Source organism: Marmota marmota, unplaced genomic scaffold, assembly GCF_001458135.2.
Source record: "Marmota marmota marmota unplaced genomic scaffold, marMar, whole genome shotgun sequence".
NCBI classification, from domain to species: Eukaryota; Metazoa; Chordata; class Mammalia; order Rodentia; family Sciuridae; genus Marmota; species Marmota marmota.
This window is the reverse complement of record NW_025999983.1, coordinates 129,857-156,037: the sequence shown is the minus strand read 5'-3', so window position 1 is coordinate 156,037 and position 26,181 is coordinate 129,857. Positions and strand designations below refer to the sequence as shown.

The window sequence follows — 26,181 nt, the reverse complement described above, 5'->3', positions numbered from 1 at the left end:
TAAATGTCCCTGCACCTGTACTCCAAGGGACAGTGCAACTTTAACACCTGTCTATTTATTACCAGTTCTTCTCCTACGCCCTTCCCTGGGGTTTACCAGTTTCAGATGAAATGTTATCTGGGCAATAAAAAATCAAGCCAGCAGTATAATTAGCTTCTGTCCTCTAGCCAGCTGGTTCTATGGGTGGCAGCCAGGAGTTTTCCTGTGCAGAGTCTGCGTAGTACATAGCTATCTGTATTCAGCAATTTCCCAAGGATACTCTTGGCAGTGCTGTCTCCAGTGAGGGAGGAAAGCCAGTTGTGGTTTAGCATGTTATCCACCCAGGAACTTCCAGTGCAGCGAAAATCACCTCAGTTGGACCACACAGAGTGGGTGTTTTTGTTGTTTTGTTTTTAACAGCTGTAAGAATACTTTTCAGGGTGTGTGTGTGTGTGTGTGTGAAATTCAGGATGAGTTGAAGTGTTCATTCAGTTCAGTTCATGAGCGTCTGGTCTGGCCTTCTGCTAAGAACAGAGTTTGCTATGGCAAGCTTAAAGTTGGGGTTGTATCCTGTGGTTAATAAGTGGGCATCAGCAGTACCTGGCCAAAGCTCTGCATTGGAGAGAAGATAGGAAGGAAGGCATTGCTGTGTGGACTCAAGGCCACAGGCCACACTGAGACGCAAGGAGAGAGGATGTAACCAAGTGGAGAACAAGGGAGGTGGCAAGGGACAGTTCCAGAGCAAAGGAACACTGTAGCCAGCAAAGGAGGAACAGTGAGTGGGAGGCCCTGAGGACCTGCAGCCAGGTAGGCGACCCAGAAGAGTTCTGGGGCAGAGGCAAGCAGCGGGCACTTGTATTCAGGAGTATAGCCACTGGGGGAGATCTTAATTAGGCAGCAGCCTGGTTAAATTTTCATTTTAAAAAAGCAAAAGACAAAAAAAAAAACCCTCCATTTGCATTGGAGATTGGCTTGGCTGAGGCTAAGACTGCAGATGAGGGCCAAGGACCAAGCCAGCACTCCTCAGTGCCAGTGTGGAGGACAGGGGGTAGGGGGCAATGTCAGGGGCAGTTCTCTTCCCAGGCAGGGCACAGCCTAGATGTGATGGGCATGCCTGGGTACTGGAAGTGGGTAGGAAATGATGTGTGGAGAGACGGTCATGTCCTGGAGAGATGCACCTGGCTTGCCCAAGCCTTCTGATCAGACCCTGCTCTGGCCTTTTGTTCCTGTTGTGCGATTTACCTGTTGTGCAGTTGTAAGGACTCCATTCAGAATGCGTTTCTGCTGTTGGCCAGTGAGGGCCAGCTCGTGCTGGAGCTCGAGGAGGCATGCTAGAGGCAGTCCCAGAGGCCTAGTTGTGCACCAAGGCAGGACTGAACCCGTGACACTAGCTTTAGGGATGGGCAAGAAGAGAGCAGCTTTGCAAAGGAGGAGATGGAGTTGGGAGGAGCCTAGGAGGGATGGGGTGTTGATAGGCAGGGGCCAGTTGCAGGGAGAGTGGAATAAACACACAGTGTCTGCTGGGTAGCGACGTCTCAGTAGAGCAGGGTGGGGCAAACCTGAACAAAGGATGTGAGGGCAGTGAGCAAGGCGTGGGCTTCCCAGGTCAGCAGGAAGCAGTGACCCCAGAGGGGTGTGGGGGACTCAGAGACCTGAACACAAAGGAGCTCCGGTGAGAGGCTCAGGAGACAGGAACAATGCCTGCAATGTGTCACAAGTGGTTTCTACAGACTCAGTCTGAGGTGCAGTTAGATTCAACCAAATCTGTCTTATTAACGCTCATTACACTTCAGGTACACATCCTAATTCTGAGTCCTAAGTGAGGCTACACACAAGGGTCCCAGGCATTCACCTGTGATGTGTTTTAAGTCCAGGTCATTGGAACGCGATCCATGCCAGAGGAGTCTGGTGCAAGGGGAACAATAGAGACAGAGGTCTCTGTCTCTCTATCGGGGTCTGGTTAGTGCCACTGGCCCCTAGAAGGCTGGGTTTTCAAGTCCTAGTTCAATTGTGCTTGTAGCTGATAACTGGGTGGGCTGTGGGGTCTACCCCCTGGACGTAGACTCTTACAACACTAACTTAAGTCATACCTAAGTTCTGTAGTTAGTATCTGAATTTTGTAGTTTACATTACACCATGGACATAATACTTAAAGTCTTTATCTAACACACACACTAACTAATAGATTATTGCCACTAGTCAACGGCCCTATTGTATTTTCTGGTACTCATATCATACTGGGTGCAGAGAGCCCTCTAAGCAACGGAGCCAGTGGCCCTGGGGGCAGGAGGAGGGAGGTGTGGGGCAGGGGCTTGTTCTGTTGCTATGGAGATCCTGCCGCTGTGCCTGAGGGTCTCCAGACCAGCAGGAGTGTTGAGTAGAAAGTGCCCTTCACATTGGCATGCTGAGTGAGACACAGAAGTGAGGTCAAGCTGAGTTTCCCTACAGTTCTTCATCTGTTGTATGTAAGCCCTTTTGTTCTGGATTATTGTACCCACCTTTTTCTTTTCTTTTTTTGGTATTGGGGCTGGAACCAGAGGAGCTCTACCACTGAGCTACATCCCAAACCCATTTTATTTTATTTTGAGACAGGTTCTCACGAAGTTTGCTGAAACTAGTCTCAAATTTGTAATCCTCCTGCCTCAGCCTCCTGAGTTGCTGGGACTTCAGGTTTACACCAATGTGCCTGCCTTATTGTACCAACTTTTTTCAGAGTCTATTAAAGACCGAAAGGACTTTTCTCTCCCAGCATTTTTCTCTCGGTATTGTCTGCCAGAGTATGAATAAAGGGGGAGGAACCTGGCAGGTCTGGTCCCCAGGTTCTGGCTTTCCTGGGAATGAGGGCTGCCCTCAGGCCAGGGAAGGAAAAAGCTGTCAGTGCCTTGACCAAGTCAGGTCCGCTCGGGGAGAGGACCTCTCATGGGGCAGACACGTGCCCACAGACCAAGTGGGCCTCCTGCCCTCTGACCTGCTGTCTTTCCTCAGATGACATCAGCGCCAGCCTGGCTGTGAAGGAGTGGTTCGTGTACCCTGGGAACCCACTGCGGCACCCGGACCTCGTCAGGCCTCTGCCGATGATCATTCCAGGTATAGACAGCCGTGGTCTGTTCGATGTAGGACGTCAGCCCAGTGATGAGTTCTGCGGTGCTGTGCAAACTTTGATTTTCTTTCAACCTTTGGCCTTAGATGAGCGCATCTCTGGTAAGGTGTTCATGCATTAGAGGACAGGTTCTGGGCCTGTCTGCTGCATGCTTCTGCTTCTTCCTCTTCTTGCTCAAGGCCCAGAGCAGTGGCAAGGAAGAAACGTGAGGCTGTGATCAGAGGCCACTGCTGCCCCGTGCCCTACCTGCCTCTGGGTGCTGAAAGCACCTCTGAATTTACAAGGTAGGGTTCCTGATGTTCTGCTTGAATAAGCTCGTGTCTTCAGAAATATATTTTTTCTAGGGATAGTACTAGAAAGGGGAGATCAAGGAGACTTATTGGATCTGGAAAAGTAAGTTTTCTTTTCATGGCCAATGCCTTAGAGCTTTGTGAAAAGGAAGGAAAAACACAGGTCATGAAAAACCAGCTGAAGTGAATCCAAACATCAACCTTTCTCTGCACAATTCTCAATATATGAACACTGTTGGGGCACCCAGCAGTTGGGCTGTGTCCTGCGTATTGAATGCTCTGGAGAAGGAAGGGTGGGTTTTAGAATTTATATTTAGTAGCCCATGTCATTATTTCAGAAACAAATATTTTTTCTAAAATTTTGATACTCTATTTTCATATGCTAATTCTTTGGCATTGCCACTTTACATTCCATGAGTGTATATTACCAAATATGGATCCAAGCCCTGCAAGTAGTTTTTTTAATAAGTGAAATTATACCAGGAGAAGTGTCGAGAAAAGTTATTGTAAGGCATATTTCCTTTTTCGTTTAGCTGTTTTGCTGTGATAGACTCAACCCTAAAAAAGAAGTTATCACAAAAATAGATTAAAGCACATTGACATTTGATTTTACATTAAGAAGAATTTTTTATAGGGTAGCCAAAATGATTTTCCAAGAGTGCTTTGTTATACGTATAACTTCCATCTTATGGTATCTTTCCAAAAGTTACATGGAAATGGCTTATTACAGTTTTCTCATGATTCAAATTAGAATGTTTGGCTGTTCGTCATATCATGTGTTAATTTTGAAGTTTGCTGTATATAAACTCTGGAAATCAGGTAAGTATTGGAAACATTCCTTTTGGTGGTCCTGAAAGCATTCTGCCTGGCATCTGGAGCTGCAGATGGTGTGTGCAGTGCCATGGACCATGGCCTGCTGCCTCTTCTGTCCCCAAAGGCCTCGGCTCAGACACGTGTGTGTTCCATAGCTAGAAAGCTAAAAATAGGACTGGGAACTTCTGTGGCTCTTTGTTTATAGTTATGTTGATAACAGTCAGTAAAAAGGATCAGATTTTAACATTTTTAATGCTTTTTAACAGGCATGACGAATATTGTGGAGTGATTTTTGAACTAGAGGGGCAGGCAGAGTGTCTGTTCCCCATCACAGGTGTTCTTGGTGGTGTGATATTGGGTAGCAGTTGTGGGATCCTGCAGACTGACCTTTCCTTCCCCATCAGGAGAGCTTGCAGGGTGCTTTGCTGCCTCCTGTTCTGCTCGTGGCCATGCCAGGCAGACAGCAGTGCTGCCCGCAACTGAGCGCTGCCTGAGTTTCCTGTCCTTGAGGTGACCTTGGGGCTGGGGTTGTGGCTCAGTGGTAGAGCGCTCGCCTAGCACATGTGAGTGCCTCACTTCTGACAGTGGGAGAAGTACCCCTGAGAACACTGGATGGTTCAAGGGACAAAAGAGAGTGAAGACTTCCTTCTGAGACCCTGGGTTCTGGTGCCTTTTGGTTAGCCGCTCTTGTTTCTTGTTTCTTGGTAAACACATATTTCCTAGTCTGGACATTCAAGAACTTATCTACAACCACCTATCCATAGCCTAATTAGGCATTTTTCAAATTTTATTTTCATTTTTGGGGGGATATAAATTTTTAAATTAAATTTGTATATATTTTTTAAGAGTATTTATTTTTTTAGGTATAGATGGACACAACACAATGCCTTTATTTTTATGTGTTGCTGAGGATCGAACCTGGGTCCCACCCGTGCTAGGCGAGTGCTCTACCGCTGAGCCACAATCCCAGCCCAACATATGGGAACTCTTACCCCAGCTGTCCCTGTGGTTTTGGCATATGTTGTGTAGCAGTGGCCTGACAGGATGTCAGAGCTGCTGAGCATCATGGAGAGGTTTTACCCTCCACCAGTCTCATGGCGGCACCTTCTCGTTTGCTCAGGGTGGAGCTGCCCATGTCTGCTGTGTCTTCCCCACATTCACTGCTGCTTTTCCTGACTTAAGTAGATGAAGGGTTTTTCTTTTGACTTTTAAAGAAATTTATGTGTAAAGTACAGAAATGAAACACTAAAAATTAGTTTTTTAGGAATTTTTCTGAAGTTTAGGGCAGTGCTTTCTAGAGCGTGAGGTCGAGATGCCCATATCCTGGCTTGTAGAATCCCTGGCACGCCTCCCCTGAGCAGAACGTCCCCACAGATCCCAGGAAAACACATCCAGTGGTCCTGCAGCCCGTTCTCTTGCACCCCTCACAGCACACCCAGAGGTGTGCCACCACAGGGTGGCGCCCCTTGTCACACTCTGGAATTGCCCAGTGGAGTCTGTTTTCAGAAGCATTTCCAACAGTGGGAGCTAGAGTCCCAGCTTCCCACAGAAGAAGGTTTTCAGTGAAGTATGTGTACTGACCCTTCAGGTTTTGTTCTCTTTTAAAACTGGGAAGCTGTGTTCATATTTATGTTCCAGTTTCTTTTAAGGTTTGAGGCCTCAAGTATATAATGAAGGAAGAGATGTTTGCACTTGCTGTGTTTCCAGAGGAAGCTTGTTAGTAGTTTGGTGCTGCAAATAAAAAGAGTAAGTAGGGTTGTTTTTTTTTTTTTTTTTTTAAGGGGGAACACCCAGTCTGAAATCACTGTGGCTGAACCAAGAGCCAGCAGTGCAGGCCCGGCGTTTGGATGCACTCCTAGCCTGTTTCAACCTCTCCTCTTCAAGAGACGAGCTGCTGGCTGTCGAGAGCCCATTGAGAGCTCTGTGCTGCCTCTTGATCTACCTCTTTGTCCAGGTAACACTAAGTTTTGTTGCTGTGTCTGAAGCTGATCTTCACTCTGGCCCATTTTTCCTGGGGTGCTGTGGCTGTCCCTGGGGTATCTTTTCCCAGTGTCTCTTCTATGGAACACTGTTAGTCTTTCGAGTTGCTCACAGAAGAAGAAGGCTCTGTGAGGGCTGGGGTTGTGCTCAGTGATAAGAGTTCTTGCCTAGTCTGTATGAGGCACTGGGTTCAATTCTCAGCTCCACATATAAATAAATGAATAAAATAAAGGTCTATCAACATCTTTAAAAAAAAAAAAAAAAAAAAAAAAGGCTTTGTGCTCAGATGTGACCAAGGGCTGTCTCTGCTCTAAACTCAGGAGTTATGGTACATGTTAGTCAGAAGCTTTGGAAAGGTGAGGTGCTTTGGTTTCACTGTCTCAGGCTGTCACCCCTGCCCTTGGTCCTCCTGTGATTAGTGGGTGGCTTCTGCTTCTATGTCCCTTCTGCTCCTGGGTCCCATAGAGTGGTGGGTGAAAGTGGCTGGCTTCTCCCTTGGTCGCTCTGCCTTTGGGCAGTCCCTGCAGCTTCCTCAGGTCATGTCCATTCCTTTATCCAAAAATGTTTACTGAGTATATAACTTCCTTTTCCAATCTGCAAACGAGATAATAGCAATAGCTGCCTTCTGGGGTTATTGGAAGCCATATTCTAGAGTACGTGAAACGTTTTGCAGTAGTGCCTTGTACGATGTCCACTGATGTCCTCGGTATTCTTGTCACTAATGTTCTCCTGCCTTAAGGAACTCATGTGGCCCTGGCTATGGACTGCGCTGTAAGAATTGCAGTGCCAGATCCTTCATGTTAGTGTCACTCAGCAAGTTGGTCTATTTGTTTTTCAGTAGTCTTACACTTAGTTTATGTAAGAAAATCATAAAAGCCAATTAAAAGGCTTTTCTTTGTTTTTTTTTCCCCCATATTTGTGATCATGGTGGACACTTGTTAAAGGTGTCTCCTTCCCACACTTGTCTTCAGAAACATCATTCCTGCTTGTGGTGTGTGTCTCTTCTACAGCCGTCAGGACAGTCACTAGCCCTGTGAACGTCAGGCCCCATCTCCCTGTTGCCCTCCCTCTGGGGTGGGTCTGCTCTGGCATGTATTGTTCAGCTTCTAGTCGTGTAGAGTGAAATGTCATTCAGTTATTGGTTATCTTTGAAAAACTTCCCTATTGTGGAATTGTACCTGTACACCGACTTTCTTTTTTAAGTATTCTCTGCCCATTCTGTAGCTACCATTTTGTAAAAACAGGATGTGTTTAGACAGATCTTCTGTTACTGATTTTATAGCATATACTAGTAGAAACTTTAGTTTTTGTTACTGGATTGAGTAGAATACTTCTTTGTACAAGATAGAAAAGCATAAATTTATATAGATGTCAGGAATTGTAATATTTAAGTGTTAAAATTTCTTTGGTATGCACGTTAACTGTCCATCAGTATATCATTGGTTACTTTTTTTCAATCCATTTTTCATTTATCTTCATATGTCTATGGTTGAATTTGAGATGTAGTGAAAACTGGGAAGCAGTGGATAGCCAGAAAGTGGACTTTTCTCACCCATAACAATGAGTGCTTTGCTGGCAGTACTGTGTGCAGTGGAGTGGCATGCATCAGCACTCTCGGGATGGGCACGTTGAGCGCCTTTTCCCTCAGTGGAGATGGCTTTGTGATCCATCTCTGGTCATGCGACAGCTCTCCTGTGCTCCCCTTCATTGTGCAGGCAGGAAGAGCCCAGCATCCCAGAGCTTAGCGTCATGTCCATTTCATTGAGACTTGGAACAAGGCAGCAGGGAGACGAGGATTCCACCCTGTCCTGACCATGACCTCTCTTGGCGCAAGTGGATATGTCAGTTTGGTTGCAGAGGAACTTTCCACAGGATGTCCTTGAGGGTGGAAAGGTGCTGTGCTTCCAGATATAGGGATGATGATTCTCAGAATAGGAAGCCACAAAGGTACGTTTGTGAAAATATTAGTTTTGTGTAGTTACACTTAGTTTGGTGTTTTGCTATGCAGTGTGGGATGAAACTGCATGCTGTGCAGTGTATGGAAGCTGTAGAGGAACTCAGTCTTCTTGTTTGGGCAAACCTTCAAGTTAACAGCAATGACAGAAGCAATGACAGAAGACCAGGACTCATGAGGAGGTGGCAGATGAGCGGTTTGCAGTGGAGCAGCTACTATATAAGGTGCGCTGTCTAATGAAAACCACTGCCGACAACAGGAGGTCGGACTTCCCAGCGCAGACTGTGAGGAGTCTCCATGCGTTACAGAGCAGTGCCCTTCTCAGAGGCGGGTGGTGAAGAAGAGCCTGTCGGAGCAACAGTGGCGAGGGTGGATTGCAGCCAGCCTCAGTCTGAGCAGAGATATGGGAGTTCATGCTTGGTCTTGCTTCTAAGATTGACATCCTTTTTCCTGATCATGAATACTGTACATAGGCAGCTGTTTTCCTGAAATAATTTACATTACTGTCCCTAGTGTGAAGGTGACAGCACTTTGGAGTAAACATGGAACATGCCCAGATCTTGGTGAGAGCCTATCTGCCTGGGTGGGGTGGCACATACTCGAAGCTCCATGTGGTGTCTTTCCAGTGGTGTCTTGTGGCTGGGGTCAGCAGGATTCCCTAATAGATGGTCTCTCAAAGTTACAGTGGGCCCCTTTGCTGGGAGTGGACGTGCCAGCCTTTATTACTCAGAAGGGGTCGGGGACCCCGGACTCCTAAGTTCACTGTTGTGCTTCTTCCCCCTAGCCTGCACTTGCCACATTGTGCTGCTGTCCATCTGGAAAAAGCCCTTGCGTTCTTGTGTAGTAGTGGAGTCGGGGGTAACTGGGTAGTGCAGTGGCCACGAGGACAGTGGCAGTCTCAGGTGTGTGCGAGGTAGGAGAGAGGCAGAGGCACAGTCTGTCTCTGCTCTTCCGGCTTCTTCGTTACCACGGCTCACTTGAGACTCAGCTTTCCCACTCTGTCTCTTTCCCTTGTTTCTCTGTCTCTTCTCTGTATTTCTGTTAGCCCTTTTGAATCCACAAAAAATGAGAGGGTTCATGCTGTGGGACTCTGGCAAGAACACAGCTCCATTCAGGTTGTTGGAGGTGGATGTGCCCCTCCTGCCACCCCAGCTCTGCCTAGCTGTGGGTGCTGTCTGGAGAGCCTGTGTGGTCTGCTCTGTGGTGTGTGCCCAAAGTGCTCGCCATATTGCTCTAAGACTTGACTTGGTTGGCACCTCCTGTTCACTCCCAGACAATCTGAGCCTTTCTTCCTGGCTTGAGAGGAGCCAGACCTTACTGGAAATCCAGGTTCCCCTGTCCAGCTTAACCTGAGTCATGTGCACAGCTGAGGACACCAGAGGGCTTTGAGCCGGGGGTTGTGTAGGGGAAGCGGAGCAGCTGCGCTTTCCCACAGGCAGGCCTTATTGCTGCCCCAGCTTAAGAAGCATTGTGTGCCCACCTGTGTTCCTACTTGTGTTTCTGTGTATATGTGGCAGGCCCATGTTCAGTGACTCAGGTCAACTACAGAAGCTTTGGATCTTTCTTGTGACCTAATGCAGACCTTTTCTGTTGCTTTCAGGTGGACACACTCTGCCTGGAGGATCTGCATGCCTTTGTTGCCCAGGCCTTGTGCCTCCAGGGAAGATCGACCGCACAGCTTGTGGACCTGCAGGTACAGACCCCACCAGCCAGGTGCCCCGGTCTTGAGATGGCCACTCTGTGACCAGAGGCTGTGTGCTTCCATCCCTTTCCACTGCAGTGGTATTCCATTGACAGGATTAGAAGTCATATATGCCGAGGGCTCTTCTCGGGCAGTAGCTTGTCTTCATGCTGCGTGGCTCTGAGATGGGCCCCAGGCCAGATGCTGATGGTGCTGCTGAGTTCCAGGTCCGAGGAAGCCATGGGTTCTCGGCCCTGGCCCGATGGTCTCGTGGTTTTGGAGAAGAGCTTACTGGACTCTTGGTCAGCATTACTGTGGGGAAGTAGCACCTGTTCTTTACCTCCATGTGCATGTGTGTGCATGTGTGTGGACTGAACACGTGCACACTTTTCCTTGTCACTCCTCACGGCCTTGAACCGTGCAGCAACTATTTTTATGACATTCACACTGTGTCAGACGCTATCCATGATCCAGAGATGATTGACAGCACACAGGGGTAGGGACAGGGGTGCAGAGCATACAAAAGATACATGATCCCATGCGTGGACTTGGCCATCCACAGGCTTGGTTTCTGGGGAGCACTGGGCCAGTCCCCTGCAGGTGCTGAAGGACGATTATTCACCCATTTGTTTACACATGCAGAAATACCCAAGATAGGAAATCAAGAAACACAAGTCCTGAGCTGCAGTAATTACATCAGGAGAACCAGGAGAAAGAAAGAGAAAGGAGTATTTCCATTTAGCAGAGAACAGAACATGGCTTTTTCCATGCTGTGTGAAGGACAGTCCTGCGAATTCTGGGACACTGCTGTTGGGCCTGAGGAGGAACATGAGCTTCCCTTGGAAGGTCAGACCACATCTTCTGGTCTGCAGGTTGCAGTGTAACTGGCCTCATGGGCTTCTAGCTTATAATTCTGGGGATATGCCTGTGTTTCACCCTTTAGTAGGGTCACATGGTTGATAACAGCCTGTGTGAAAGAAAACAAGCATTTGCACATGCCGATGTTTTAGAGTTTGAGTAATTGTCTTTACTCAAATTAAGTAAGTTACTTAAGCACAGAGTTATAAGAACAGACACCAAGAATTCCCTTCTTCAGATGCCTGGAGGACAGGAGCTTGGGTCTTGGCCCCTGAGGAGAGCTCTGCCAGGGCCAAGGAGTGGCTGGCTCAGGTCCTCTGGCTGGGCAGTGTCTTAGTGTGCCCTGACATAAATGCTGTGGACACTGGTGTTTGATGCTCACTTCCCGGGTCCTGCCTTTGTGAAGTGGGAAGAGCCATGAGTGCTGGTTCACTTTGTAACTTCTAACTCAAGTGGGCTACCTGCTGTCTCAGAATTTAAAAGGGGGTGATAGCCACCTTGTCCACCCCACAGTGCTTTGTAGCAATCTGATGTTTGGTCAGAATAAATTCCTCTATAAAACAGGTCTATGGTGGTTTAGATATAGCCTCACTGGGGCCAGCCCTGGCGTCCACACTCTGGGATGCCTCTTGAGCCTGTGCCTGGCCTGGGGTTCAGTGGCCATCTAAAATTCCCTGTGGCCCCTGGAGGACCTGCAGAACTCCTCCAGCTTTCTCTGCCCTCCTGTCGTCTCTCTATGGGTCTCTGTACAAGAATGCCCCCACCCCCTGCAGCTTTGTCCCCCATTTCTTGTCAAGTGGAAGACTCCCCAAGCTGAAAACTTCTGGATCTTTTTTTCACACTGAGAGCTCAGTGAGCTGGGGTCTCCAAGAGGCTAGCCACCTTTGCATGGCCATTCCTTAAGAAGTTCTTAGTCATATTTTGATTGGGGAATTAGAAGAAAAAAACATTAGTTGATGTTCAGAGAAATCCTTTCACAAAGTCCAAGCTGTGCCCTGGTGAAAAGTGGCTTGTGGGCATGGGCTGCTTCTGCAAGGTGGTCCCAGGGCGAGCGCTGGAGCCCAGGCAGTCCCCCACTGCTCATGGGTGTGGAGCAGAGTTCCTTCAGCCCTGGGTACTCTTTTTTTTTTTTTTTTTTTTTTTTTTTTTTTTTTTTTTTTTTTTTTTNNNNTTTTTTTTTTTTTTTTTTTTTTTTTTTTTTTTTTTTTTTTTTTTATTTATTTTTTTAGTTCTTGGCGGACACAACATCTTTGTATGTGGTGCTGAGGATCGAACCTGGGCCGCACGCATGCCAGGCGAGCGCGCTACCGATTGAGCCACATCCCCAGCCCCAGCCCTGGGTACTCTGAAGGGCAGAGAGGAGCATGGAGAAGCAGGGAGCTAGCTGTGTGCTGACCTGTCCAGGCTGGCGCATCACCAGCGATGGTTCTGCAGGCCTTCACCTAGGGCCCTGTGTGCTCAGCAGTCACCTGACACCAACTTTGCTGCGACAGTTTGTAGCCCTCTGAGCCAGGCATTCTCACATCTTGCACCAAACTCTTGAACCTTTGTTGTTGTGATCTCTGTTGGGTGAGTTGGAACTGCCATCTGTTAGCTTCAGGTTTCTAACAATCTTTGTATCTCCCATGATTTACACACATTTGAAACTTTCACACTCTGATAATTTGGGCTGTAAAGATTCTAGGAATGATTTGGAAGATCTCTTAAAATATGTCATCTCCACTATTCTCTCCAAAGTGACAGGGCTGCGCTCAGCCCTTGGGGCCTCTCATCAAGGCCCTGGGGCTCAGTCCCTCGAGCATCTGTTCTCTGTGTTCATCCTACCCTCATCTCTTCTGCTGGTTCTGCCTCCTGGCTGGAAAACCCTAGTGTCTTCAACTTAGGATGGTGTTCTCCTCCAGCGTTGCTTCCACTCCTGGGCCTCTCTGGTCATCAGGCCAGCTCTGCGACATGGGTATATATTCCCTCTCTCTCCTTCATTTCTCCTTCAGTTCCTTCTAGTGAAAATCCTGCTCCCCCTTGCACAGAACCACCAAGGCAGAAGTTAAAAGCCCCTCGATGCCACTCAAGTAGGCACCCAGTCTCTGCACCTCTGGGGTTTCCTCTGCTGAGCCTGTGCTGTCTTTCTACTTCTCTGTTAAGTGCAGCTCTTGCTCTGAGGGTGCATGCTGCCTCCCTCCACACACACACCTCCCACAAGGTGGGTCTGGAGCATGTCCTGGGCTGGTTGCTCTGTGGGATCCAAGGTCAAGACAGTGAACCACATGCCCTCTGGTGGTTTTCAGAGTGCCTTCCTCTGCCAGACTGTGACCTCTTGGAAGGAAGGGGCCCATGTTTGGCTCCTGGTTATTTTCAGTACCCAGTACACTGCCAACAAACATTATCCTCTGCAGTTGAAAGGTACACCAGCAGTTCCTGAGATGGGCGGTGTCCATCTGGACCAGTCATGTGGCTGTTTAATTGCATGTAGTGCTGCATGAAGCTGCCTTTGCAAATGTTCCCTGACCTTCCCTGTGGGGTTCCCAGCAGTACCCTTGGAAGAGCTGATTGCGGGGTGTGGCACTGGCCCTGGGATCCCAGAAAGTCAGAAGAGAGTGCCTTTCCTCCCTCTGGAGACACCCACTCCATTGCATGGAAGTGCTGCAGGTCTGTTAACTTGGTGAAGCCAGGAGCCCCTTGGCACATGTGGGTGTGGATAACTGGAATGATTTGGGGATTGCTTGGTGGGCTCCTAGGTTGGAAAGCCAGTTAGGGCTCTGGTGTTGATGGTGTCAAGGGAGGGAGAAGAACATGTGCCCTGTGGCAGCGCACCCCTGCTGCCAGGATCCGTGTTGGCTGAGCACCACATTCTGCCTATGTCCTGTGGTTCCTATCTGGAGGCTGCCTCTTCTAATTTCAGCACCTTCATGTGAGAGAAGCCGTGAGCACTTCAAGGCCATCCGGATTTTGAGACCAGGTATCATAAAGCAAAGCCATGGGAGGTGTGGGTCTGCACAGCTGCACCTGTGAGTTGAGGATGTGGGTGTGGGTGATACCTGGGGCTTTCCGAGATAGTGGGTGGGAGAGTTGGGATCTATTTACTGCCTGGTCTCACATCCTTGCCTTGCCACGTGGGCATCTGTGGTGGCCTGGGTGATGCATCCTTGGCCTTTTAAAACTAGAGGTGGATCTTGGACCTTACCTTTATATTTTTGTCCCTGTTTTCAAATAATGTCTGAAAAAAGAGATTGTGAACAGTGTTTTCAGTGATACAGACACTGGGCCATGACCCTGTGAGTCCCCTGTGGGACAGAGGGCTCCTGGGGAGGATTTATCTCAGAGAGTTGTTTGCTAAGCAGTGGAGCTGGCTCTCCCAGCTGAGCTGTGAAAAGGAGATGACTTTCCAAGCCTAGCAGGGTCGTGGAGGAGGGTCCACTTCGACTTCAGGTGGCCCAGTGGGAGAACTAATGTGGGAGAGGGGCCATTTAGATTTCAGGGGGCCCACTAGGAGAACGAAGGCATGCCACCCAGTCAGAGGGCTGCTTCCAGTGAGGGGCAGTGTGGAATGCAACCTTTCAGTGATAGGTCCAGAGTCCAGGCTTGAGATACAATCAGGTCTTTCTCCACTGGTTAGGAGGGGCACTGTGTTGCAACCATTGAGTCAGGTTCTGCTGCCCAAAGACTGGTAGGATGCAGAGTGCCCCCAAAGCAACCCTGTGATGTGGGATGGGGGACTGCCACACTGTCTCACTTGCCCAAAGGGAGAGGGGCGATAGAGAAAGGGTGTGACTTGGGTGGCCATCCCACTGGAACCTACTGGAGTGGGGAGGGCACAAGGGAACACTTCCCAGGACTCTTGGCCACCTGCCCATCAGATAGGAAGATGGGTGAGGAGAATCAGAGAAGATCATGCTCTGAGATGCATGGGGGGTGGGGCTGTGCTGAGCTCACTGAGGTGTAGGATTTGCAGGAGACCAAAGGACCATGGATGCGAGGAGTTTCCTGTCATTGCATGCTGTTGAAAAGCATTTTGCTATTTACCAGCAAATAGGTAATTTGTTGAAATAAACACATCAAGTGAACAGTGATTCCGGCCTTGTTCTGCCTTTAGTCCTGTTGGTTGTGGATGTGATACACAGAGCCCCACAGGTCTTTCTCAGCCTGACACCAGGAGCTTGGGGTCATTTCTGATAGGGGCTCTTTTTCCTTTAAGCGCTGTATCCACATTTAGGCCCTGATAGAGAAAGCATGAAGTAGAACCTGCCCACACCATACATTTTTAAATGGTAAGGGAGAAGTCAAAAGAAGAATGAGACATCATGATGTGAAAATCACATTAAATGAACGTTTTGGTGCCTGAAGTCAAGTTTTATGGCACTCAGCAATTCTCATTCATTGTGCTGTGTTGTCTGGGATGCAGAGTTGAGACACTGTGAAGGAGCCATGTGCTCTTGCAGATACGCTGGTTCCTAGCTCATGTGAGCAGGTAGGACAGCAGGCTCAGGGATGGCAGAAGGGCAGGAGTGTACCCATGTCCTTGAATGGGATCTACCAGCCAAATACACCCCAGGACATCTTGAGTCCCTGCATGAGGCGGGCAAGTTTGTGATGATTCTGAGGTCTTCTGTGGTTAGTTCTGATGTCATTCTTTTGAGGTGAATGGGTCTCATCTTGTTTTGCAGGTAGAAATGAAGTCATCAAGAGCTCTGCATCTTGTAGTGGTTCCCAGGAGGACAGAGAGCTGTGAATTTGAGTTCCTAACTCTTGAGTTCTGCTCCACCCAGTTGTACAATAGAACTTGATTCGGAAGTCCACAGGCACTGAGGATATGGCTCTGCCACCTGTGGATGCTCTGTTCTTCCAGATTGCCTTATTCCTGTCAAGTACCTAAGTTGCAGTACTGCTGGCATAGTGGGAGGCCAGACTACCTTGCCCAGCTCCTCAATCTCACAGACAGGAGGCTCTGCAACCTAGTTTGGTGGAAACATTAGCTCAGGGTCTAGGTACTGGTGCTGTGGGAAATGAGGAAGAGGCTAGGGTCTGGGTTTCATTCCTTCTACAGCACCTCTGAATGCTGCTCAAGGATGTTGTGTGTAGAAGGTATGCCTAGGACCCTTCTGTGTGAAGATCCCTCCTAGTGCTGCTCTTGCCGGTGAACCCTGAAGTTCTCTGGATAGAACCAAAATACTTGGGGAGTACATTAATCAAACCCTCAGAGTAGTGCTGTCCTGAATAAACCCTAAAACATCAGCACAATCAGAATTGTCTAAACATGTACTTAAGAGGCATTTAGAAAAGTGCTTTCTTTTATTATCGTTAAATAAAACTGCAGGAATGAAACAATAGATGTGTGTCAGTTTGGGTAGCCACAACAGACCTTTGTGGACAGAGTTGCTTAAACCACAAACATTTCGTTTCTCACAGTTTTGAAGACTTAAATCCCAAGTGCGACTCCCACAGGTTTGGTGTCTGGGGAGGGCCCTCCACTTGAGGTGCCGGTGCCCCCTTTGTTTCCTTGCTCCAGCACTCGAGTCTCTTCTCAAGGGCATGGAGAAGTCACCTGAACCTCGTCATCACCCTCTCCCAATGCCGTCCATCGGGGCGAGATGGCAAACAACAAGGATACAAACAGTCCGCAGTGTTCTGCTTCTGACCCCCCAAAATTTCTGTACTCACATGTAAATCATATTCATTTAAAAAGTAATGCTAAAATTCTTAACTCATTTTAGAATCAACGAGTGTATATTACGACTATACAACCAGTGTGGTTCACATCATATATAACCAGAAGAGTGAGAAGTTATACTCCATTGTGTATGATGTGTCAAAATGCATTTTACTGTCATGCATAACTAATTAGAACGTAGGCATAATTCTACCCAAGGCGAATTCCCACAACTCTGAGCCTGTGGCCAGACGGGTGTGGGCCTGCACAGTGTGGATCTGGAGACTGGACATTCCAGGCTAGGCTCCCACAGATTTGCTGCGTGGTGAATGGATTGGTGGTGGAGTAGTGGCCTAGGATGGAAGTTCCTGATCCTGGCCCACTGGATCAGGCTTTAGCCAGGGAGCTTCCGGTCTACACTGACAGAAACAGAATGCCTTGGAAGTGCTACAGAACTTTTAAGTTGATGTGTAAGCAGACAAGATGACCGTTCAGATTAGGTGAGCCGATGACAAAGTCTCAAACTTAATAATTAGTTTGGTTTTTTGTTTGCTTTTATATAAATCTTTAAAATTTTTTAATTTTAGTTTTATATTCTGACACATATGTTATGGACACATTCATTATTTAGATACAAATTATAAACATAATTTGGAGAATGTATGTGCACTACTTAGAAATTATGGTGTGATTCCCAGGGGGAGATGACCACTCTCTTCTTTAAGTAATATATTTTTTTTTACTGCATGAAAATTTGTTCACTAAAATGGGTCTTAAGGTAAACTTTTTGTTGTTGTTGGGTTTTTTTTTTTTTTTTTTTTTTTTGGTACTGTGATCGAAGCCAGGGGTGCTTTACCATTGAGCCCCAGCTCTTTTTCTTTTTCTTTTTCTTTTTTTTTTTTCAAGTTTGAGACAAGAGTCTTGCTAAGTTGCCGAGGCTGGGACCCTCCTGCCTCAGCCTTCCAAGTCACTGGAATGACAGGCATGTGCCACCATCTGCAGCAGGACAAATTTTTGAAAGAACCAGTATGTGAAATGTGTTGGAGTTTATCAAATATCATGATTATTATAGATTTTTTTTTTTTTTAGAAAGAGAGAGAGAGAGAATTTTTTAATATTTATTTTTTAGTTTTCGGCGGACACAACATCTTTGTATGTGGTGCTGAGGATCGAACCCGGGCCGCACGCACGCCAGGCAAGCGCGCTACCTCGCTTGAGCCACATTCCCAGCCCCTATTATAGATTTTTAAACAATCACATTAAATAAGTAACCTTCTGAAAGCAAAAACTTTGAAAAAAATGGGAGTTCATTGCCAAAAATAATAAAATTTACTTGGACAAGAAAATAAGACCTTCGTGTTGTGGCCTCACGAGGTGGAGCTTGTCTCTGGTGTGGTCTCTAGCTTTTAGGGGCTTTGTGCCTCTCCTGTCCTGCCACCAATAGCCACCTTGCATTCCTGGAAACTGTCTTTCCTTAGCCTGCTTAGGATGGGATTCCATATCCAGGTTTGAGCTCTCCACTTGTCTGAATTGCCAGTAAGAAATGGGTTTAATGTGAAAACTGCAGCAGGCATAGAAGCAGCGATGGCACCTGTCTTGGCTAAGTGGGTGCCACAGGGCCAAGGCTCCTGGCCTGGCTCTCTAGGCAGCTTCAGGGAGTCAGGGATGTTTCAGAAAATAGGGCGGAGAAACTCCGTGGAGGTTTGGGAGCCGCCGGTGGGCGACTCTGAATAGTATATTTCATGGTTCAGTTTGTAGTGAGGAAGCCTAGGGTTCATGGAGCTGCAGGCACATGGAAGTGCAGAGCCTGTCCTGGGGCTGGGGCCGGCCATTCAGAGCTTCATGCAGGAAAGTGAGAGGACTCTGGGGACTGCGTGTTGGGCATGTGTCACCAGAGGGTGGAGCCGAGCTGGGCATGCAAGGGCCTGTGGGGACATGAACTGGGACAGTGGAGTTGAAGTTTGAGTTGGAGAGGGAGGGCAAGAATGTTAACAGAATTGTCAGTTGGCAGTGGTGTGTATCTGTGATCCCAGTAACTTGGGAGGCTAAGGCAGGAGGATCGCAACCTCCACCATTTAGTGAGACCTTCAGCAACTTAGTGAGACCCGATCTCAAAAACCAAGAAGGGCTGGGGATGTAGCTCAGTGGTTGATTTTGTAACCTGCTACTTTGCTGAATTTGCATATTGCTCTAGCAGTCTTCTGGTGGAACATTTTGGATCTTCTAATTATCAGATCATGTCATCTGAAAACAGTGATGATTTAACTGCTTCTTTTTCTATTTTTATCCTTTTTTTTCGCCCCTTCTCTTGCCTAATTGCTTTGGCTAGAATTTTTAATACTATATTGAATAGGAATGGATGGAGTGGACATCCTTGTCTGGTTCCAGATTTTAAAGGAAATGCTTTTCGTTTACCTCATTTGCTATGTTGTTGGCTTTGGGTTTGTCATATATAGCTTTATGATGTTGAGGTGAGTTTCTTCTGTCCCTAGTTGTTTCAGTGTTTTTATCATGAGTGGGGGGCTGATTTTGAGATAATTGATTTTTGTTCTTAATTGTATTTATGTGATGCATTATATTTATTGATTTGCGTTTGTTAAACCATCTTTGCATTTCTCGGTTAAAACCAAATGGTTATGATGATCAATCTTCTTAATATAGTCTTGATTATAATTTGCTAATATTTTATTCAGGATTTTTGCATCATAAGTTCATTGGGGATATTGGTTCACAGTTGTGTGTTTTTTGTTTTTTTTTTTTTCCTTGAGGTTTTCTTACCTGGTTTTGATATGCTTTTGATACTGGCTTCACAGAATGAATTTGAAAATGTTGCTTGAATGAATTTTGAAGTTTCTATTCTATGGAATAATTTGAGGAATGTTGGCATTTGTTCTTTTTTAAAGTCTAATAGAATTTAGCTAAGAATCCATTCAGTCCTGGACTTTTCTTTGTTGCAAGGCTTTTTATTACTAATTTTATTAGTAGTGAGATAGACTTAACTTAGGTGACTTAACATTTGTTAAGACAGTTTTATAATATTTTTTCAAGTCTGAAGATTATTCACTGAGTTTATGTTTGGATGACCTATCTTTCAGTGAGAAAAGTATGTTGAAACCACCCAATATTATTGTATTGGAGTCTGAATCTTTAATTTGAATATTGTTTTATGTAACTAGGTGCACCAATGTTTGGGGCATAAATATTAACTATTGTTATATCTTTTTGTTCCCTTTGCCAGTATGGAGTGACCTTCTTTGTCTCTTTTGAGGAATTTTGGCTTGAAGCCTGCTTTGTCAGATACGAGAGTAGCTACTCCTGCTTGGTTTGGGGCTCCATTTGCATGGTATATCAATTTCCATTCTTTTACTTTCAGCCGGTGGTGGTCTTTACCTGTAAGGTGCATCTCTTGCAAACAACATATAGTTGGGTCTTGTTTTTTAATCCCTTCTGCCAACGTGTCTTTTAATTGGAGAATTGAAATTTACATTCATTTTTATTAGAGAGAGCTGTGTATAAATACCTATCATTTGATTCATATCTAATGTTTAATTTGGTTTTCTCATTTGCTTAACCACCTTTTAGATAAGATTTGTCATTTGTGAGCTCTGGAGGTTTTTTTTTTATTCTGTTTGAAGTGTTTCTTTAAATAAGTTTTTTAGTGCTGACTTAGTAGCAAGGAATTCTTTTAGTTTCTGTTTATCTTGCAAGATTTTTATTTCCCTTCAGTTTTGAAGAATATCTTTGCTGGGGGCTGGGGATGTGGCTTGAGCGGTGGCGCGCTCGCCTGGCATGTGTGCGGCCCGGGTTCGATCCTCAGCACCACATACAAAGATGTTGTGTCCGCCGAAAACTAAAAAAATAAATATTTTAAAAAAAAAAAAAAAAAAAGAATATCTTTGCTGGATGTAGCAATGTTGGTTGACAGTTATTTTCTTTCAGAGCTTCAACCCAGCATTCCAGCCCTCCTCACTTTAAAGTTTTTTTTTTTTTTTTAATGGTTGTAGATGGATATCATGCCTTTATTTGTTTAGTTTTTATGCGGTGCTAAGGATCAAACCTAGTGCCTCACACATGCTAGGCAAGCATTCTGCCACTGAGCTATAGCTTCAGCCCTACTTTAAGAGTTTTTACTGAGAAATCAGAAATAATTCTGACTGTCTTGCCTCTAAATGTGTTCTGATGTTTTCTCTCGAGGCCTTTAAAATTCTATTCTTGTTTTGTTTGTTTTAATGTATCACAGAGTGGTTCTTTTTTGATTGTGTCTATTTGGGGTTCTGAATGCTTCCTGTATCTGGAGGTCCATCTCATTCCCAAGGTTTAAATTTTTTCTGTTATTATTTCCCTGAAGAGGTTATCCATGCCATGTGTTTCATCATCCTCTTCAATTCCGGTGATTTTTTAGCTTGGTCTCTTACTGTCCTAGAGTTCTTGCATATTCTGGTCTGGTTTCTTTCTTTCTTTAGTACTGTCTGAATGTTCAAGGTTGGCATTTTGTCTTCCAGCTCTGCGATCATGTCTTTAGCATGATCTACTCTGTTAGACATTAACCTGAACATTTCATTTTGATTTATTATTATCTTTCATTTCCAAGATTTCTGTGGTTCTTTTTCAGTATCTCTCCTTATCGAATTTATTGTTCATACCCTATACTGACTTCATTGATGGAGTTGTATGTGTGTGTTTTCTTGGAATTTATTGATCGTTTACACAACCATTTTGTAAAATTCTTTATCTGGTATTGCATTCACTTCAGTATCTTTAGAGTCACTTGCTGGTGAATCGTGAGCTTTAGGAAGTGTTGTGCTACCTTGCATTTTCATGTCTCTTGATTTACTCTGTTGGGTTTCAGGCATCTGTTGGAATGAACTTCTCTCTCTCTCTCATGTATGGGCCTTCTCTTGCCAGTGTGTCCTCACACAATCTAGACGGAGACCTCTTCCTAGGTTTGGTGTCCCAGCCTTGGTGCTAACTCTGGTTTTGCCATGGCAGTGGATGTCCATGAGTGGGACTGGGGAGCTACCACTCCACCCTAATTGTTAGTTGGGGGTTTGTTTTTTCTCCTTTTTTTTTTTTTTTTTATATTGGAGTGCAGTGGAGTTTGAATGTCATCTGTGCATGGTGCAAGGTGTGCTGTCTTTTGGCTGAGTTGAGTTTAGCAGTAGACTCTCCATCCTGTGAACTCGCACAGTGTCCCTGTGGATTCCCAAAATCTCACAGAAAATGGGAACAAAACAGTAACAACAAAAGCAAACAACATATGGCATTAAAACAAATACCTGTTGCTACTATGACATCTACAACACCATTACCACAAAAACAGGAATGGTAGGGTTGCCAGCAGCAAAAACAATAAATGACCATGAACTAGATCTAGCATTGAAATAAAAAGTAGGTATCAATTGTCTTCCACAGCACTAATAACTGCAATAACATGAGTGGTGGGGAAAGGAGTCACATAAACCAAATAGTTCTAAAAAAACTATTTAAAAAATTCATTAAGAGAAAATAAAATGTGGTAAGAAGGTAGAAGAGTTTAGAGTGTTCAAAATGTGAACAGTAAATGCAGAAGAGATGTGGCAAGTGGTGATTATAAAGTAGGAGGATAAAAATAGAAAAAAAAGTAAATGAAGAGAGAAAGAATAAGAATTTAGCTGAAAAGAGGAGGAGAGAAAAATAAGGGAAAAAATGCAAAACAAAAGTCCTAACCCTCAAAAGATAAGAAAAAGTAATTATCATAAAAATGCTAAAACAGAGAGAGAAACAAATATGGATACGTACATGTGTATCCATGGACCAATGAGCACAGCGAGGTCGTGAAGACACATGGCTAATGGAAGAGTCATCCCCACTGAGGTGGTCAGAACACTTGACAAGGATGGGTGGGTGCTCACTGCTGTGCCAGACTGTCCTTTCCAGTTCTTTTGGGGCTGAGAGAGAAAAGGATTGGTGCTTTTCAACCCCTTCCCCTTTTTTTTTCCTGTTGTTCACTGCTGAGGGCTGGAATGGCCTAAAACTGAAGCTGATTGAAATTGCTCTGTGTGTGAGACCCTGCATGGTCACAGGTCCTCAGGGAGGAGGAGGAGTAAGGCCGCCCAGGACTTCTAGAGTAGGGAGCAGCTCTGTATGACACTTCTTGGTGGGATTTTGTCATTAAGCATTTGTCAGAACCATGGAATCTACAGCATAGAGTGAGCTCTCCTGAAAGCTATGGACGTTGGTTGGCGAGTTAGTAGGCCCATTAATTTTGAGAGACAATCAATCCCTGGTGGGGTGTTGAGAGCAGGGCTGGCTCTGCATGTAGTTGCAGGATGTATCTAAAGAATTTTTTGAAAAAAATAAGTAAAATCAGTAACCTCTTGAGAATCTGTAAGAATTGGAGAAGTTCAGTTGCCAGTAGAAGGAGTGTACATACATAGCACACTGCTCACATAAAGATGCAGTGGGAGAACTTCCTGCTGGTACAGGAGAGCTCAGGTCAGTGGAACCCTCTCTGTGGGCGTTGGGCCTGGTGCCAGTGACATGTGAGGAGACAGGCTGCTTGAGCCGTTGTCTGTAGAAAATTTGCCCCACAGAGACCTCCAGGCCAGAGGGCTCCTGTGAGTTTCCCAGACCCCTGAGGAGCAGCTGGGTAAGGGAAGGCTCTCTAAGCACTTTTTATGAGTTCAGCTGAACCTTGATACCAAAATCTAACAGCAGCATGATGAAAAATGAACATTTTAGCCCTGTTTCATGAAAAATAATTCAAATTTCCAAGAAAAAAAAAAAGCAAATTGAGTCTAGTAGTAATATGTAAAAGCTTATGGGACATGATAGGCAAGCGGGTTTATTTTTGTAATCCAAGGTTGATTTACCACTTGAAAATTACCATGGTTGGTGGGGGGGGGAGCGCTGGGGTTGTGGCTCAGTGGTATAGCGCTTGCCTAGCATGCACGAGGCACTGGGTTTGATCCTCAGCACCAATATAAATGTAAAATAAAGGGGCTGGGGATGTGGCTCAAGTGGTAATGCGCTCGCCTAGCATGCGTGAGCCACTGGATTCGATTCTCAGCACCACATAGAAACAAAATAAAGATATTGTGTTCACCTAAAATTAAAAACTAAATATTTTTAAAAAATAAATGTAAAATAAAAATATTGTGTACACCTAAAACTAAAAAAAAAATTACCATGGTTTGCTTTCTTAACACAGTGATGAGGGAAAAGGTGGTTACATGAGTGGATTCCAAAAAGCGTTTGATTAAATTAAGTTTATTTATGGTAAAGGCAGCAGAGACCATGAGGCCTGACCTGGTGGCCACTGCTGTGCCCCAGGTATTGACTGCTATTCTTCACTTTGTCTCTGCAGCTCGAGTACATCAGCCCCAGAGCTGTGCAACTGGGTTCCCTTCTTGTCCGTGGCCTCACCACTCTCGCCCTGGTCAATAGTGCGTGTGGCTTCCCCTGGAAGACAAGTGAGTTCATGCCCTGGAACGTGTTTGATGGGAAGCTTTTCCATCTGAAGTACCTACAGTCTGAAAAAGGATATTCTGTGGAGGCTCTTTTGGAACAAAATGTGAGTTCTGGTTTTTGCACGTTCGAAAACAAATCCAGCAACCTGAAATTGCAGAGTCCTGGAGTTGACATCGGAAGACAAACTAGCTGTCAGTCCTAATGGGCGTGTTGCTTTAGGAAAACAAACATGCTCCCCAGAAACCTCCCCACCATCCCAGGCGCTGAGGAGTCTCGGCTGACCTTGGGGCACTGGCTGTTTCCATGGCTGCTCTCCATAGCACCAGACGTGCACTGCAGCTCACTCTCCCGGCAGAGGGGCCTACAAACACTAGGCCAGCCTGGGAACCTTGACCCCTGGAGGCTCCCCATGTTGTTGAGGTCATGTGCTGCTCCTGATCTCTAAGCACCATTGCTGCCCATCCCTGCAAGACTTCTAAGTAAGGTTCACACCTAGCTCATGTGGAGTGTTTCAGGGGAAACATTTGGTAATGCATCCACCATCATTTTTCAACGAAAAAAGAAAAAATGTCCAGGGTGGTATAGGGCTATTAAGTATTCAGAACTTGGGAGCAGCCCAAATGAAGAGCAGAAAGCAAAAGCTGAATAAGAGGAAAAGCATGCCTCAGTTGTGGGCATCACTGCCACAGAGGCTACAGGAGACAGCCAGAGGGTGCTGCTGGGAGTCCTTTCACAGGCCTCTTTCTTGTACCTGGTCTTTGGCCAGCACAGGTGACAGCAGGTTTGTTTTGTTTGTTTTTTAAAGAGAGAATTTTTTAATATTTATTTTTTAGTTTTCGGTGGACACATCATTATTTTATTTTTATATGATGCTGAGGATCGAACCCAGCGCCCAAGGATCCAGGCATACAAGGCAGAGTGCTCACTAGTAAGAGGAGGCTGCAAGGAGAGAGCGCGCTGCCTCCCCATCTGCCGCTATCTGTGACCTTGGTCTCCCCAGTGAGTGCTCTTGCATGGAGATGGGAAACAAGGTGTGTTAATTGCACAGGCTTTTCAGCCAGATTGTGTGGCAGTCACCCAGCTGGTTACAGCAGGGCTACAGGTCGGTTTAACCTATGGAAGACGAAACAGGCACAGCTGCGTGCTGATGCTTTGCCAGGGGGTATGAGGGAACAGACTTCCAAGCCCTCTTGTCAGGCCTCCATCCTTGCTGGTGCAGTGACCTTGGGCACAGGGCCCCTCGTGGGTGTGACCTTGCTATTTATGTGACACAGAACTAGCTCTCAATTGCATCTGATCTGTTTGCAGAGGTCCTGGCTCACCAGATTCCACAACCTGAAAGCAGTGGTCTGCAAGGCCTGCATGAAGGAGAACCGACGCATTGTGGGCAGAGGGCACTGGAGCTCACACCACACAGGTGGGCAAGGGGTGGGCATTGTAGCACACCTGTCACTGGGTGTTGTGGGCCCAGGATAGACCCAGTCACTTCTGTGGTTTTTTGGTAAGAACTCCAAAAAGAGGTGGATAGAAGTTCAAGAAAAGGTTAACCTTGATGGGATAGGACTTTACCAAATGGTTTAAATTCGGTCCCATTGAGAAAGTGTTCAGAAGGGAGCCATTTGTTCTTGAGTGATGAGGAGCTCTCTCTGTGCATGTCCTGCCTTCCACATTCTCCTAGGACAGAGATCACCAGGGAGTGTTAATAAAACAAAGAAAAGCTTAGGAGTATTGGGCTGGGGATGTGGCTCAAGCGGTAGCGTGCTTGCCTGGCATGCGTGCGGCGCTGGGTTCAATCCTCAGCACCACATACAAATAAAGATGTTGTGTCTGCTGAAAACTAAAAAATAAATATTAAAAAATTTCTCTCTCTCTCTCTCTCTTAAAAAAGAAAGAAAGAAAAGCTTAAGAGTATAAAGAAAGTAAGAAAGGAAACATAGAAGCCTCTCATTCTGTCACCCTGAGGGACAGGTGTTGAGGACTGGTTGCTGTGAGCTTTTCTTGTGCTTCAGCTTTGAGGTCCACTCTCCATGTGGCTTTGCCATGCAGCACCTAGCATGTGGCTCTGAGATGGCCACAGGCTTTCGATTTCCCCCTTCAGAGCTTCGCAACTGTTTCCATCTTCCTTGTGGCTCACAGTGCTTCTGTGTGTGTTATTTCCTTAACAGAGCATTGTAGGTCAAGTGTAGTTGAATTCAGGGAAGTGTGGCCAGCGTGTGTTCTGTAATCCATTTCATCTCTTCGCACCTTTACCAGCAGTGACCAAAGGTCTTAGGAGGCACACTTGAGAGCACCTAAGGGTGTATTCCTTTTCATTCATCTCATTGATTGGATGCTTCTGTGTATCGTGGTGTGGGACACCCCACTGCTTATCTTGTTGGTGGGTGTCTCGTTGTTCTCCCTGTCTTTGTATGGTTGGTCTCTGAACCCTTGGCA

General features: G+C 46.0%; 1 protein-coding gene across 8 annotated transcripts in view; it reads left to right on the top strand.

Annotated features, from left to right (window-relative positions):
• Fam120b (family with sequence similarity 120B) overlaps positions 1–26,181 on the top strand; it is a 61,501-nt gene that overhangs the window by 23,220 nt on the left and 12,100 nt on the right. For 3 of the 8 annotated variants that reach the window (XM_015498580.2, XM_015498581.2, XM_015498579.2), the window contains 5 exons: positions 2,965–3,066; positions 5,964–6,136; positions 9,717–9,809; positions 23,645–23,851; positions 25,057–25,165. In XM_015498580.2, coding sequence (XP_015354066.1) covers positions 2,965–3,066; positions 5,964–6,136; positions 9,717–9,809; positions 23,645–23,851; positions 25,057–25,165 — 684 coding nt within the window. Of the gene's footprint in view, positions 1–2,964; positions 3,067–5,963; positions 6,137–9,716; positions 9,810–13,554; positions 13,612–15,316; positions 16,075–23,644; positions 23,852–25,056; positions 25,166–26,181 lie in introns of those variants that run through there. The other 5 variants (XM_048805758.1, XM_048805757.1, XM_015498582.2 and 2 more) reach the window with 4 other exon arrangements.